Source organism: Carettochelys insculpta, chromosome 8, assembly GCF_033958435.1.
Source record: "Carettochelys insculpta isolate YL-2023 chromosome 8, ASM3395843v1, whole genome shotgun sequence".
Taxonomy (NCBI): Eukaryota; Metazoa; Chordata; order Testudines; family Carettochelyidae; genus Carettochelys; species Carettochelys insculpta.
The window spans coordinates 65,571,348-65,585,545 of NC_134144.1; the positions used below are offsets into that span (position 1 = coordinate 65,571,348).

Below are 14,198 nucleotides of genomic sequence, written 5' to 3' on the forward strand. Positions count from 1 at the left end.
CTTTTCAAAGCTTAGCATCATGGCCTGGGTTTAAAAAACAGCAGCCTATGCCCTGTACTGGTGGGATTTTCAAAAGTATCTGAAGGAGATAACTGCCCAGCTTCCATTCATTTTTCAAACTCTGTTAGCTGCCTTTAAAAATCTCATCCTGTATACACTCAATAATGAATATATAATATTGTTCTTGGGGGAATTCTGAAGTAAATCATTGAAAATTCTGCAGAATTTATCAAAATGACACAATATACTCACTCCAGTTGCAATGTTCTGATAATTTATTTTAAAATACCTGTGAGCAAGTTATGCCTATAACAATACAGATAAAAAAAAAAAAAGATTTGTTTTTTAAACAAATAGATTCCTTTCTAGGCATAATACAGAACTATGAGTAATTCATTTAAATTCCAATGCAGAAACATATTTCCCACTCTCCTCAGCAGCACTGTAAAGGATCAGGGAAGTCAGGGGTAAGGGAGGAGCTGAGAGAGAGTGAAGGAACATAAGAGAGACCTTGGCTGACCCCAAGCCTCTCCCATTCAGTCAGGCACATCTGCCCCAACCTCCATGTGGCCCTGGAGTCCCAGCCACCACCTCCATGTGGCTCTGAAGCCTACTCCCATTCAGTTCCTGGCTCAATGCTGTCACCCCCACTAACTTCCGAGCTCACACCCTAGTCTGTCCCATCACCATTACCCATTCTGAACTCTAATCTCTGAGACACACACACACACCCCTGCCCAGCAGCCCCATGTGCCCTACTCTGCCACCTAACCTGGCTTCTTGGGCAGGCTGCTGTAATGAATGCAGTTGGCTACTGCTGGTCAGCCAGCTGTTCTGGTGCCACAATGACCTCTGGAGGATGAAAGGCAGAATTAGAGCACTTCTCGGATTCAATGTATTGTCTGAGGAAACAGAAAAAATTCTGCACTGGACATGAATTGTGTGTGTGTAAGTACCCCAAAAGTAATAATACACATATCTGGTCCGAAATCAACATGAACATTCAAGTGAATTAGATTACAAGTATACAGCTCATATAGGAAACAGCTTTTATAAGCTAACTTTGATTGATATTTTGCACAAACACAACACTTTGATTTTAGTTCTTCACCACTACAGAGTCAAACATGGTACAGTACCTGCAGAAGACTTTCTATGGCATGAAACCCTCTAATTAAATTCAAAGCCCCACATAACAGGCTCAGTATAAATGAAACAATTCCTGGCAGAGTAATGGCTTCCAGTCGTTGATGAGGTGCTGCAAAGCACAATAAAAAAAATGGCATGAAATGATTCAAAGCATTTTAACTGAAGTTTAGAAAAATACAAATCTTACTTCTCAGTGACTACTTCTTGATCAGCTAAATTTGGCACACAACTAAAGTTGGCAAACTTAAATATGTACACCTAAACTTCTAAAAATAATTAAAACTTGTTAAAATATACTTCAATTAAAAATGCAAAATTGATGTTACTTAATATCTTTCTTAAAGAAGAAATTTAAACGTGATATATCCAGTTCATTCAGCACAGTGGAAAGACTGCTAAAACATGCCAATAAATTGATGCCCAATAATACACTTGTTGGTAAAATTTGTCCAAAATTAGCAACCAGCTAATAAGTCACATACTTGCGAGTTTCTTTCAGGCTCTACTCTTCTTTATCACTAATGCATTAGTAAGAACTATCAGGACTGATTTACCTTGTTTGCTAAATGAAATGGTGTGAGGCTAAGCCTATTACCTACCCTACAGCAAAGCACACTAGCTGTAAACAATACCAAAGATATAAGAACAAATCTGGAACTACAGTTAGGATCTGTACCACAACTGTACTTTTCAATCATTTAGAAGTCTCTTACTGATTATATTAAAAAACAAAATACAGAAAGGGATTTGAAAATATATATTTTTTGCCAACATTTGTGCTTTATCAGGAAACACTTACACAAATGACTGCAAATATATAGTAGATGAACTACTATTTGCACACTTAGGATGGGCAGGTTGCCCCTTCATCAATGGGGAGTCGTCCTTACCATAATGGTGCAATTCTGTAACATACAGTAAACCCCTGCTTTACACGAGGTCGACATACACATTAATTATATTATTGTGAATGTTGAAATCCTGGGCTCCAGATGCCTGCTTCCCTCTGCTGGGGTAAGCAGGTGGCTGGAGCCTGGGCTGGTATGGCTTTCCCCCGGCTTCCCTCAGCATGGAGTTGGTGGCGGCATGCTGAAAGGAGCCGCCCTGTGGATTCCCTCTGGCTTCCCCCAGTTAAGTGAAGCTACGGGGATGCTAGAGTGAGAGGAGGGGGTAGGACGGAGGGCAGGGAAGCTCCTCAGCCCCAGGGAGCCGGGAGCCAGGTGTAACAGTGCCTGCTGTTTCCCAGCTCCTGCAAGCAGCAGGGAGCCAGGAAACTGACCAGACACTGCTACACCTGGCAGCTGGCTCCCCAGGGCTGAGGGGCCTTCCCCCCGCACACACCCCACACTTCTCTCCCCTTCCAAGTCCCTGGGGAGCCAGGAGCTAGGCACAGTAGCACCTGGCTCCTGGGGGCTCAGAGGGAGGGGGGAGCCCCCAGGGGCTCAGAGGAAAGTGGGGAGAAAGAGAGAGCCAAGCAGGGAAGCCTCTCAACCCTCTGGGAGCCAGGTGCAGTAGTGTCTGGTCAGTTTGCTGCAAGCAGCAGGGAGCAGAGAAATTGGTCGGGTGCTGCTGCTGCATGACCCTGGAAAGTGATGGCTCCAGGCTCCCAAGGGCTTGGAGGAGGAGGAGGGAGGGGTCCCCTTTCCCTGACTTACGCGAAATTTGAGGTATGAGGGGGTTGTGAGGAACACAACCCTTGTGTAACTAACTCAGGGTTTTACTGTAACAGAAATCAAAAGGGGGCAGGGAAGGGAGAGAGACCTAACACAAAATCCATTAACAGTTTAGGCAACATGGGGGAGGAGAGAGGGACACAAGGGTCACATGTTTAAGTAATTTTGTTAAAATCAGTGAAGTGTAAAAATGCAAACAATGCCGTTAATGAACTGTAGCGTTGCCACAGGCAGGGGCATCAATCCTGGCTGTCTGCACTAAACGGAGATGAAGCTAAAGACTCCCCAAACGGATCAGAAAATTACAGAAACCACAAAAAAGACTAAACCTATTTCTCCTGATAGGCGTATAAGATTCTTAGAGTATCACTGTGTCCTAACTTTATTAAGCCCAACATTTCTATTTTGTTATAACAAAGTAGCGCAGGATTTAACATATGTAGAAAACAAAAACATACCTTGATGCTCAACTTTGACAAATTATTTCTACCCTAACCACAAAACACATTAGAAGTGGCAATTATTAATGTTAATGCTAAATGCCAATTTCTATTCTAACTTCTTCCATTACTTATAACTTTTCAAACATTATTTGTGCTGAAATTTTATGCTTCTCCAAAGTAGCATTATTTTAAATCTGTAGGATAAAATTAGTTCAGCTCTTGTCAAGTTTTGAGAGAAGAGAGGGGAAAGCTTATACGCCCACACCTTCTCCATAAATTTCCATCAGGAATTTTACATTTGGATAAACACAAAAATGAGGGAAAACTTACCTGAAAAGTCAGAGTTTTGTCAGAAAAACAAAACTGGTAATTTTGTGCATGAGCGTTAAGAGCTTTTCTATAGTTTCTCCTTAAATAAAATTTTCAGGCATGCTAAAACTACACCACTGATAAAGCTATTAAGCTCCTCAAGGCTCAAGGGATTACACATTCTATTGTCAAAAAGCTAAGCACCAGAGCGCAAATAAATACATAATACCAGAATTTAGTAGGTCATCTAAAGGAGAAAGTAAAAGACAAGCAGTATTAGAGCCACTAGGTCCTTCAGCCTGTGGAGTTTATAAACTCTGTTAAGGAGACAACAATGACTATGTTCAACTTTGACAAATTATTTCTACCCTAACCACAAAACACATTAAAAGTTCCTTCCTGAGCTTGACCCTCTACTCATGCAGCTGTGGGATCAGAGGGAGTCCATCTCCAACTCGGAGGTGTTTGAGAAGGGTGACCATTGTAGAGCACCTTGCAGTGACAACAGTTCATGTTGAGGGCTAGGGAAATGATGCTGCCTACACCTTAGCTGTGGAGTGGCCTTTAGGGGAAAGGAATGGGCTGGTTTTCCCCTTGATGATGGCCTAGAAGCAAATGATGCTTGTGACCATTTTTCTCTGCGGGGAGAACGGTGCTATGACATATGTGAAGTCCTGTACTGCCTCAAATGCTTCCTGTGTAGGTGAGAGGTGCAGCTCTCAAATTGGGGCCAGAAAGAAAGGTGGGGCTGGATTCACATGCCTCCTGACTGGGGCAGGAGTTGAGGTGACCAAACAAGTGATAGGGATGAGGTGGTCTGGTCTCTGCAGGTCTCACAACAGCCAGTTCTTTTGGCATAGGCTGAGGGAGAATGGCCCCTTCTACAGGCTCTTCTTGCAGGAAATTGCAACTGGTGAGGCATGTGAGCCATGGCAGTGCCAGAAGTCCTTAGAGGAGTCCTTCCTCAGCCCTGATTCCCGTGCTAACAGAGATAGGGCATTCTGCACCCAAGCAGAGGTGATCAACAGGAGATCTGCTGACCTGGGGTCAGACTGAGGATAGAACACAACCTCCGCCAGTAGAATCTTTAGGAAGGATTCCTTTCTTCCACAGTCTGGAGGTGGACCTCCTTACAAATGCTGCAGTGACCTATTTGCTGGCTCTCACATAAGCACTTCAAACACGAAGTATAAGGCTTACTTCTGGCATACACAGACCTCACAGGTTTCGGACACTGAAGGTCACAGCATTGCCCTGGTGCTGGGAAAGAAATGAAGGGGAAACTCTCCCTCTCCCAAAGAAAACTAAACGAACTAATTACTTAAATTTAAATTAACACTAATTTAACCACTTATAAGGACTATATACACAGATACTGTCAAAGCACTTGTTGGGACAAAAGCAAAGGACATTCCAGGTAGTTGTCATTTGCAGTAAAAAGGAAATGAGGGGGTGGCAGGTCAGCAAGGTCGTATAATGAACACCATGAAGGTGCCACACCAAAAGGCACCCAGGCTGACCCGACAGTTTCTGCTAGGGGAAAAATCTTCTTGCTGTCATGTGTGTGCATGCACACATACCTGACTGGAACTGACATGAACAAGCACTCAAAAGAAGAACCTCACATCTGAATGAGAAAGTAAAAGACAGAAGGGGCATTGAGTAAATTAAGGTCACTTTTGGAAAAGCTGTCCATGGAACAGAAGAGAAACAGGGAAGTCTGGCCTGTTACATAGCTATCAGTCAGTGAACTTTTTGAAGCGAGTACTTGTAGGCTTGTACGTGAGCAGGCACCTGGTCTGGAAAATTATAGAAATGATCTGAAGTAGAAGATTTGTATTAAAGGAATAATTATACTCCAAACACATTAGTAGCCAATGATCTTTTCTATTAGGGCAAAAGGCAGCTACGTTTTTAAATCTTGGGAGAGAAAGTGTGATCTTCCTTGATTGTAAGGGCTTCAAGAGGGCGAGACTCTGCAGGCTATGTAGATTCCAGGACAACAGAGAAGAGAAAATATGTAAAATACAGAGGAAAAACAAATAGTGATAGTGATGCTGAAATGTTAAGGGAGATTAGAGAGGCTATCAAAATAAAAAACACAGTAATAATAGGAGATTTCAATTATCCCCATATTGATTGGGTGCATGTCACCTCAGGACGGGATTCAGAGATTAAATTTCTTGATGCCTTAAATGACTGCTTCTTGGAGCAGCTAGTACAGGAACCCACAAGGGGAGAGTCAATTCTCGATCTAGTCTTGACTGGAACACAGGATCTGGTCCAAGAGGTAACTGTTACTGGACCGCTTGGAAATAGTGACCACAATATAATAACTTTTAATATTCCAGTGTTGGGAAGAACACCGCAGCGGTCAAACACTCTGGCATTTAATTTCAAAAAGGGGAATTACACTAAAATGAGGAAGCTAGTTAAACAGAAACTAAAAGGTAGAGTAATTAAACTAAAATCCCTGGAAGCTGCATGGAAACTGTTTAAAGACACCATACTAGAGGCCCAACTTAAATGTATACCCCAAATAAAAAAACACAGTAAGAGACCTAACAAAGAACCACCATGGCTAAACAGCCATGTTAAAAAGGCAGTGAGAGAGAAAAGGGCAGCTTTTAAAAAGTGGAAGTCAAATCCTAGTGAGGAAAATAGAAAGGAACATAAACACTCCCAAATTAAGTGTCATAATGTAGTAAGAAAAGCCAAAAAAGATTTTGAGGAACAGCTAGCCAAAAATTCAAAAAATGATAGTAAAATGTTTTTTAAATACATTAGAAGCAGGATGCCCGCTAAAAAAGGAGTGGGGCCCTTGGACGATAAAGATATAAAAGGAGCGATCAAGGAAGACAGTGCCATTGCGGAGCGATTAAATGATTTCTTTGCTTCAGTCTTCACGGCTGAGGATGTTACAGAGGTTCCTAAATCTGAGCCAGCCTTTTTAGGTGAGAAATCTGAGGAACTCACTCAGATTGAAGTGACATTAGAGGAGGTTTTGGAGTTAATTGATAAGCTGAATAGTAACAAGTCTCCAGGACCAGATGGCATTCACCCAAGGGTTCTGAAAGAACTCAAATGTGAAATTGCAGAGTTATTAACAGTGGTTTGTAACCTATCCTTTAAATCCACTTTGGTACTAAATGACTGGAAGACGGCCAATATAACGCCAATATTTAAAAAAGGCTCTAGAGGAGACCCTGGCAATTATAGACCAATAAGTTTAACATCAGTACCAGGCAAATTAGTAGAAACACTAGTAAAGAATAAAATTGCAAGGCACATAGAAGAGCACGAATCGTTGGGCAAAAGTCAGCATGGTTTCTGCAGAGGGAAGTCGTGTCTAACTAATCTATTAGAATTCTTTGAAGGGGTTAATAAACATGCGGACAAGGGGCACCCAGTGGACATAATATACCTAGATTTCCAGAAAGCCTTTGACACGGTCCCACACCAAAGGCTTTTATGTAAATTAGGCGGTCATGGGATAGGAGGAAAGATCCTTTCATGGATTGGGAATTGGTTAAAAGACAGAAAACAAAGGGTGGGAATAAATGGTAAATTTTCACAATGGAGGAGGGTAACTAGTGGTGTTCCCCAGGGGTCAGTCCTGGGACCGATCCTGTTCAACTTGTTCATCAATGATCTAGAAAATGAGGTAAGCAGTGAGGTGGCCAAGTTTGCAGATGACACCAAGTTGTTCAGGACAGTCAAAAGCAAAAGGGATTGTGAAGAACTACAAAAAGATCTCAGCAAACTGAGTGATTGGGCAGCAAAATGGCAAATGAAATTTAATGCGGGTAAGTGTAAGGTAATGCATGTTGGAAAAAATAACCCAAATTACACGTACTACATGATGGGGTCAAATTTAGCTACGACAGATCAGGAAAGGGATCTTGGAGTTATAGTGGATAGTTCTCTGAAGACATCCACGCAGTGTGCAGCAGCAGTTAGTAAGGCAAATAGGATGTTAGGAATTATTAAAAAAGGGATCGATAATAAGACAAAAGATATCATACTTCCCCTATATAAAACTATGGTATGCCCACATCTTGAGTACTGAGTGCAGATGTGGTCTCCTCACCTCAAAAAAGATATATTGGCATTAGAAAAGGTTCAGAAAAGGGCGACTAAGATGATTAGGGGCTTGGAACGGGTCCCATATGGGGAGAGGCTAGAGAGACTGGGACTTTTCAGTTTGGAAAAGAGGCGATTGAGGGGCGATATGATAGAGGTATATAAAATCATGAATGGTGTGGAGAAAGTGAATATAGAAAAATTATTTACCTTTTCCCATAATACAAGAACTAGGGGACACCAAATTAAATTGATGGGTAGTAGGTTCAAAACTAATAAAAGGAAATTTTTCTTCACACAGCGCACAGTCAGCCTGTGGAACTCCTTGCCTGAGGAGGCTGTGAAGGCCAGGACTCTATTAGGGTTTAAAAAAGAGCTTGATAAATTTTTGCAGGTTAGGTCCATAAATGGCTATTAGCCAGGGATAAAGTATGGTGCCCTAGCCATCAGAACAAGGGCAGGAGATGGATGGCAGGAGATAAATCACTTGATCATTGTCTTCTGTTCTCCTTCTCTGGGGCACCTGGCATTGGCCACCGTCGGCAGATGGGATGCTGGGCTGGATGGACCTTTGGTCTGACCCAGTATGGCCATTCTTATGTTCTTATTAAACTAAAAGCAGATGACAGGAAAATTGAGGGACAGCAGGAAGCAACCCTTCTAAAACAACAGGGATGTGTCTATGCTAGGAACGAGCTTCAAAGTTAACTTCGAAGTTTAGCACTACATCAAAGTAGCCAGCAGAGAGTCTACACACATTTTTTCCCTTACTTTGAAATAGGGAGCCCAACTTCCAAGTCCTTACTCCACTCCCGGGAATGGAGTAGTGCCCTACTTCGAAGCAGGGTGTGTGTAGACTCTCAGCTTTGAAGTTGCTGACTTCGAAGTTAGCAACTTTGAAGTTATTTTTGTAGTGTAGACACAGCCAACGTCAAGCAAAAATTAGCAATACAACTCTGATATGGTATTTTTTTAAAAATACTCCTTTTCTTGTGATACAGGAAAAAAGGAGAACTAAAAACCACAAGAGAAGGTGCCTTACTGAATTTGAATTTAAGCTAATATGTTCTCAGAGGATGTTTTATTCTAGCATCTAATCATTCCTTGAAAACACTTTTCAAAAATAATCTATTTACAAATAATTTTGTCTGTGCCATAGATGCTCGTTATTTTTCATTTTAACTATAAAATGCACAGAGGATTTTTATTAAGTTTACTTGCTTGTGACACCATAGCTTTTTCCACAGATACAGGTTTACATCAGGCTTTTAATAAGAAGCAAGAGATTAACTCTTAAGAAAGAGTCAAAAGTAATTAAGTCCATAGAATTAAAATAAAAATATAATACACGTGGGCTGTGTCTACACTACAAAAAGAACTTTGAAGTCATACTTCAAAGTAAGGTACCACTCCATTCCCAGGAATAGAGTAAGGACTTCAAAACTGGGCTCCCTAACTTCAAAGTAAGGGAAAAATGTGTGTAGACTCTCTGGTGGCTACTTCAAAGTAGTGCCCAACTACACAATAGCACATTCTCCTTTGTCATTGCAGTAGTAAGGATTTTTTCTTTTGTTTTGGTCAGTGTCAATATGTTATAAACTTTATATCCACAAGTGATTTGCTCTGTGATAGCTCCTATGATTCTCATTTAGGATCAGAACCCCACTGTGATGAATGCTGAACAAACACCTAGCAATATACCTTTTTCCACTAGAACTTTAACACATTTAGAGAGAAAAACTAGAGTAGAAATAGAAGAAACTGAAGTGTTTAAGTACATCTCTGAAAAATAATTACTAGCATAATAAAGTGACCATTAATATTTGTAAAAATACACAAATTTTAACTGATCATTTAATTTTATATTACTTTAATAAGAGTTCACATTTGAGTAATTAATTCAGGCCTCAGTTCTGCAAGAGGAACTGTTTGGTACAGATGTCTGCCCATGTGGCCAAGCATCAGCAGGACTAAAGATATTTTTAAAAATGAAAAAATGTATACATTAACTTTTCATCATCTATTCTGTTTTTTTCCACTTCACTGAACTAGAACATTGGAACTAGACTGCTCTGTTTCACTTCCATCTGCAGAATCCACATATTAGCACAATGTTTTGGGTCTTTTTTTTTTGTTTTTGTTTTTCATTCTCTAGTCTGCTGGGGAATAGGCAAATTTGCAGTTTAACTGATTGAATGGTTTTTAATATCACAATACAAAATTTAGAATCATAGAACTATACAGTACTCCAACGTACAAACTCACCAATGTATTAGGTATCATATGTTCTTTAAAAGTTACCCTCTAAAGTTTATTCTCTTCATTAAATAAATAAAAAAGACAAAATACAATTGTCATGACAAAAATAAATGTTAATATGCTATTACTGATACAATTTACTAAGCACAAACAATTTCAAAGAGTACTGAATTTAAAAAGGATAGCTACAGGTTGAACCTCTCTAATCTGGAACTCTTTCATCCACCAACATCCGTAATCTGCAATGGTTTTAATTAGCCAGACAATCACTTACCAGGGGTGTGTCGAAGTTTCCCATGTACCCATAAACTTTATTTACAGCCACCAGTCCTGGCTCTCAGTATTGTGTGCTGCTATTTTCTTGCAAATTTACCCCTACATTTCTTCTAAGAGCCCAGAAAGCAGTGAAAGTGCTACTAGACAATAATGACCTGTGGTCTGGCAAAATGTTTCATTTGGCAACAGTCAGGTCCCAAAGGGTGCCAGACTAGAGTGTTTCAACCTGTACTTTTAAATACATATGTCAAAGACCTGTCCCATGTGGTGCTCCTCACATCAAGTCCAGTACTCATGACATACCCAAAGACACACAATACTTCCATCATGCCCTCAGATACTGATTGAATCTCTGAAAACCAGGACACACTGATCTACCAAAATCCAAGTTCCAAAAGGACCACAGATGTGTCTGGATCAGAGAGCCCTGGCAGCCAGGACTTGGGCAGCAGAAAGGCCTGTGAATGGGAGCCCAGAAGGGTCTGGGAATTCAGCTGGGGATAGCAGCAGGGGCTGGAAGACCAGCCAAGGTTGGTGGATGGGAGCCCAGCCAGGGCAGCAGCCCAAACAGGTGCCAGTGGATATGCGGTCATCATCCAGGGCTGGAAGTAGAGACAGTCTGGGTGCATAGGTGGTCAAGGACAGGGCAGGGCAGGTAGGTGGGGAAGGCACTATTGACCTCCCCTCGTCTGGCAAACTCCCTCCTTCAGGACCACTCACGTCCCATGTGTGCCAGACCAGGGATGTTCAACCTCCCCCATTATAGAGAAACAAATAACTAATTTATGAGCTTTACTCTTTTGTAAAAAAAAAAAACCAAAAACCTATTTAATTGTCTGCCTTCTACCTTGACTTGTCTATTTTCATTTAGAAACCAGTATATCAGTAATTGGCCTCTACGGAAGATGCATGGAAAGCGTAATCAACTGAAGTCAGAGATTCTAAACAATAGTACATATCCTATGAGATATAGAAAGTGTTCTTTATACAGGCCAGGAAGTAAGAAAGTACTATTTTGGCATACATTTCCATATTTCTTTTAATTTTTAAAGCAAGTTGAACATAGTTTTCTGTAGCTGATTCATATAAAGATAGTAGTAATTAAGGTACCAAACTCACCAGTAGATATCTTACCAGTACCCTTAAACTCTGCAGCAGACAAGTATGCAAATCCATTAGATGAACCAAGTTCAGACATGGAAATTTGATAAGGTGGTCTCAGCTTGATTTCTGTCTGCATGTCAGCAAGATTTATCTTTGTTGACAGAGACCGAGGGTTATTATATCTCTGCTTGGTCCTTTGAATAAAATTATCTGTGTAAAATTAAAAATATATATAACCCTGCAGATTTTTGTTAATTAAATCATTTCAGAATGTGAGGGTTTATGGGCCATATATTTCTCAAATACACAAATTTAAATTTATTATTTGAAATTCTTACATTTATCTTGGAACACTAATACTATTTCTGTTTTATGCCTACTATATCATAGACCAATTAATTCTGCAGTATAAAAAATTAAGCTCTAGAAATCTAATTACCTAACAACTATGAATAAACTAATGACTTGCCACGGCACGATACTGAAAGCACTGCTAATATAATGGATGTAACTAGTTTTAGCTTCTTTTTTAACTTAGCAAATATTCTTATGAAAATAATTTATTTTTCCAGCTATAAAAGTACTTAACTCAAAAATTGGACTTAAATTGCCAAATTTTAGCGCTGAATACTGTCATTATATTTTCTCACCTCAATTTAATGAAATTACTTTCTAAACTAGCAGCTAGAAAAGCACATGGAGGGCTAGAGAAATGGAAGAAAGCAAACAGTGGCTGTAATAAAGGACATCTTCAAAAATAAGAGTGCAGCTAGAAAACAATCAATTTAGCACATACAGTACCATATTTTTCTGTGCCTTACATTCCTTTACTCTGTCTAAAATGTACTCTGTTAGAACACATAACACTAGTTTATTTTACTTTTAAATGAATATTTAATTTTTAAGCCACTGCAAATATCAGCAGAAGCCACCAAAAATGCTACAAGTAATGCTGTATGCAACATGTATTTGAGGCATGAATCACAGAAAATTCTGTACGCAGCTGTATTGTAAAGCAAATAAAAATATTCATTTCCTTTCTCTGCATTGAACAAAAACTTACAGAGTGAAGTGTAAACATACAACTGGGATTGTTTAATTTGGAAATGTCTTATAAAGCTCAACATCTTTATATGTTCCATATTTTGATATGGGTATAATGTCAAATATCTCAAAATATTACTAACTGGTAAAAGTTAAAAACTCATCCACACTGAATCACACAGGATCTGATCTAAAACTTACTGAAGTTAATGGAAAGATTCCTAAAAGATTTTGGATAAGGCTCCCATAGACTGATTCAACACCTACTCAAGCCAATAGGAATCATTCTATTGATTTTAATGGGAGCTGGATAGGCCCCAAATCCACCAAAAATTAACTAACATAACCTTGACTGAATGTCTGTGATATGTATGTTTTAAGTTGTATGCTCTTTTAAAACACTGATCAGGTTTCAGAGGTAGTCAATTCAGCAGCCAGAGGTACACAATTCACAAAAATTTATTCCATAAAATTATTAGTCTTTACAGTGCCATTGGACTCCTCCTCGTTGTTGTTAAAACAGTTATATTTGAGACAGGTTGGAAAACGTCACAGTAGTAAACAGTCAGATCCTTACCAAACTCTATGAAACAGTAAGGCCGGATGGCAGTATTTGTCTTCATCATATTGTATGTAGTGATGAATTCTTTCTGAAGCTCATCCAGGAAGCAGAAAGCCAGAACACTGGGGTAATTTTCAGTGCATAGCATCATGTAGCTCACTCCCAGAGAACTAATAAAACTATAATTTAAAAAATGGTTTTAAAATTCCAAAATTAAGTTCATGTAATTTAAACCTTCACAAGACAAGTTCCATATGCATAAACAGAGAAGCTCTCTGGAGTAATAAAGATGCTAATATTTATTGAAAAACCCCAGTGATTGTTTTAGAGAAAAAAATATTTTAGATATGTTTTTCTTTTAAACAGCATTGTATTAACATATGAGAAATTGTGTTGTACACATATCAGTATACAATGTCTTGCAACCGACCAACATGCAGAAGAAAGGCAGATCAGGTTAAAATTCTTGAGACAGGGAAAACACATGGGTATCTTGCCCCAGCAATAGTATATTTAGAATAAATGAAAAACATGCCATCTGGTGCATTCCAAAGGCAAAAAACTGCTCTTCAGAATTATCTTTATAAGCAAGGGTATTACATTTCTTCCATAGAACGGATGTTTCACCAGTATCCAGAGATGAAGATGACCCGAGGAAGGAAAATCTCTTCTCTTCCAATAAACTTTTGGTATATTTCCTACATGTATTTCATTCAGATGTTAACAAATTGTTTCATTCCATTATTGGATAAAGAAACAGAAGTTTCAAAATTAGATGAAGTATCTATTAGGTACAGTTTAAAATAATAAAGCTTTTTTTTTTTGTTTACAGTTTCACTAATAACTGTAAATATAAATATAGAAAACCTTTGATTTTATTTATAGGTGGTAAATATAAAAAACCTTTGATTACACTTAAACTAAAGAGAAACTTTAAAGAACTGGGCATTATTGGTTGTCATAGAAATTAGAGATGGATATCAAAATTTACTACTGAAGTTTACTAGTAAAGTCAAAAGCCACAGCGCTATTTTTTGTGTAATTAGTTGAAGAAATGATTGTTAGTTTCTGAGAGGAAATACTGACTTCTTCATTTGTATTTGTGCACACAGAATTGATACTTGCTCTAACAACTATAGCTTAGGTTTCACTGCTTGCATTCATCTAAATTCAGAGATAAAAATATCAGCCACTGTGTATATTTGTTTTGCGAATACTGTTCTTTTTGTGTCTGAAGCATAGCTACAGCAAAAGGCTGCATAAAGGTTAAACACACAAATTTTGAGAAAGTGGTTA

General features: G+C 39.1%; 1 protein-coding gene across 5 annotated transcripts in view; it reads right to left on the reverse strand.

Moving 5' to 3' along the window:
• The window catches only part of SEC22A (SEC22 homolog A, vesicle trafficking protein), a 40,218-nt gene that overhangs the window by 12,839 nt on the left and 13,181 nt on the right, over positions 1-14,198 (reverse strand). For all 5 annotated transcript variants that reach the window (XM_075001022.1, XM_075001024.1, XM_075001026.1 and 2 more), the window contains exons 3-5: positions 12,918-13,081; positions 11,312-11,506; positions 1,140-1,258 (exon numbers count right to left, since the gene is read on the reverse strand). In XM_075001022.1, coding sequence (XP_074857123.1) covers positions 1,140-1,258; positions 11,312-11,506; positions 12,918-13,081 — 478 coding nt within the window. The remainder of the gene's footprint in view (positions 1-1,139; positions 1,259-11,311; positions 11,507-12,917; positions 13,082-14,198) is intronic.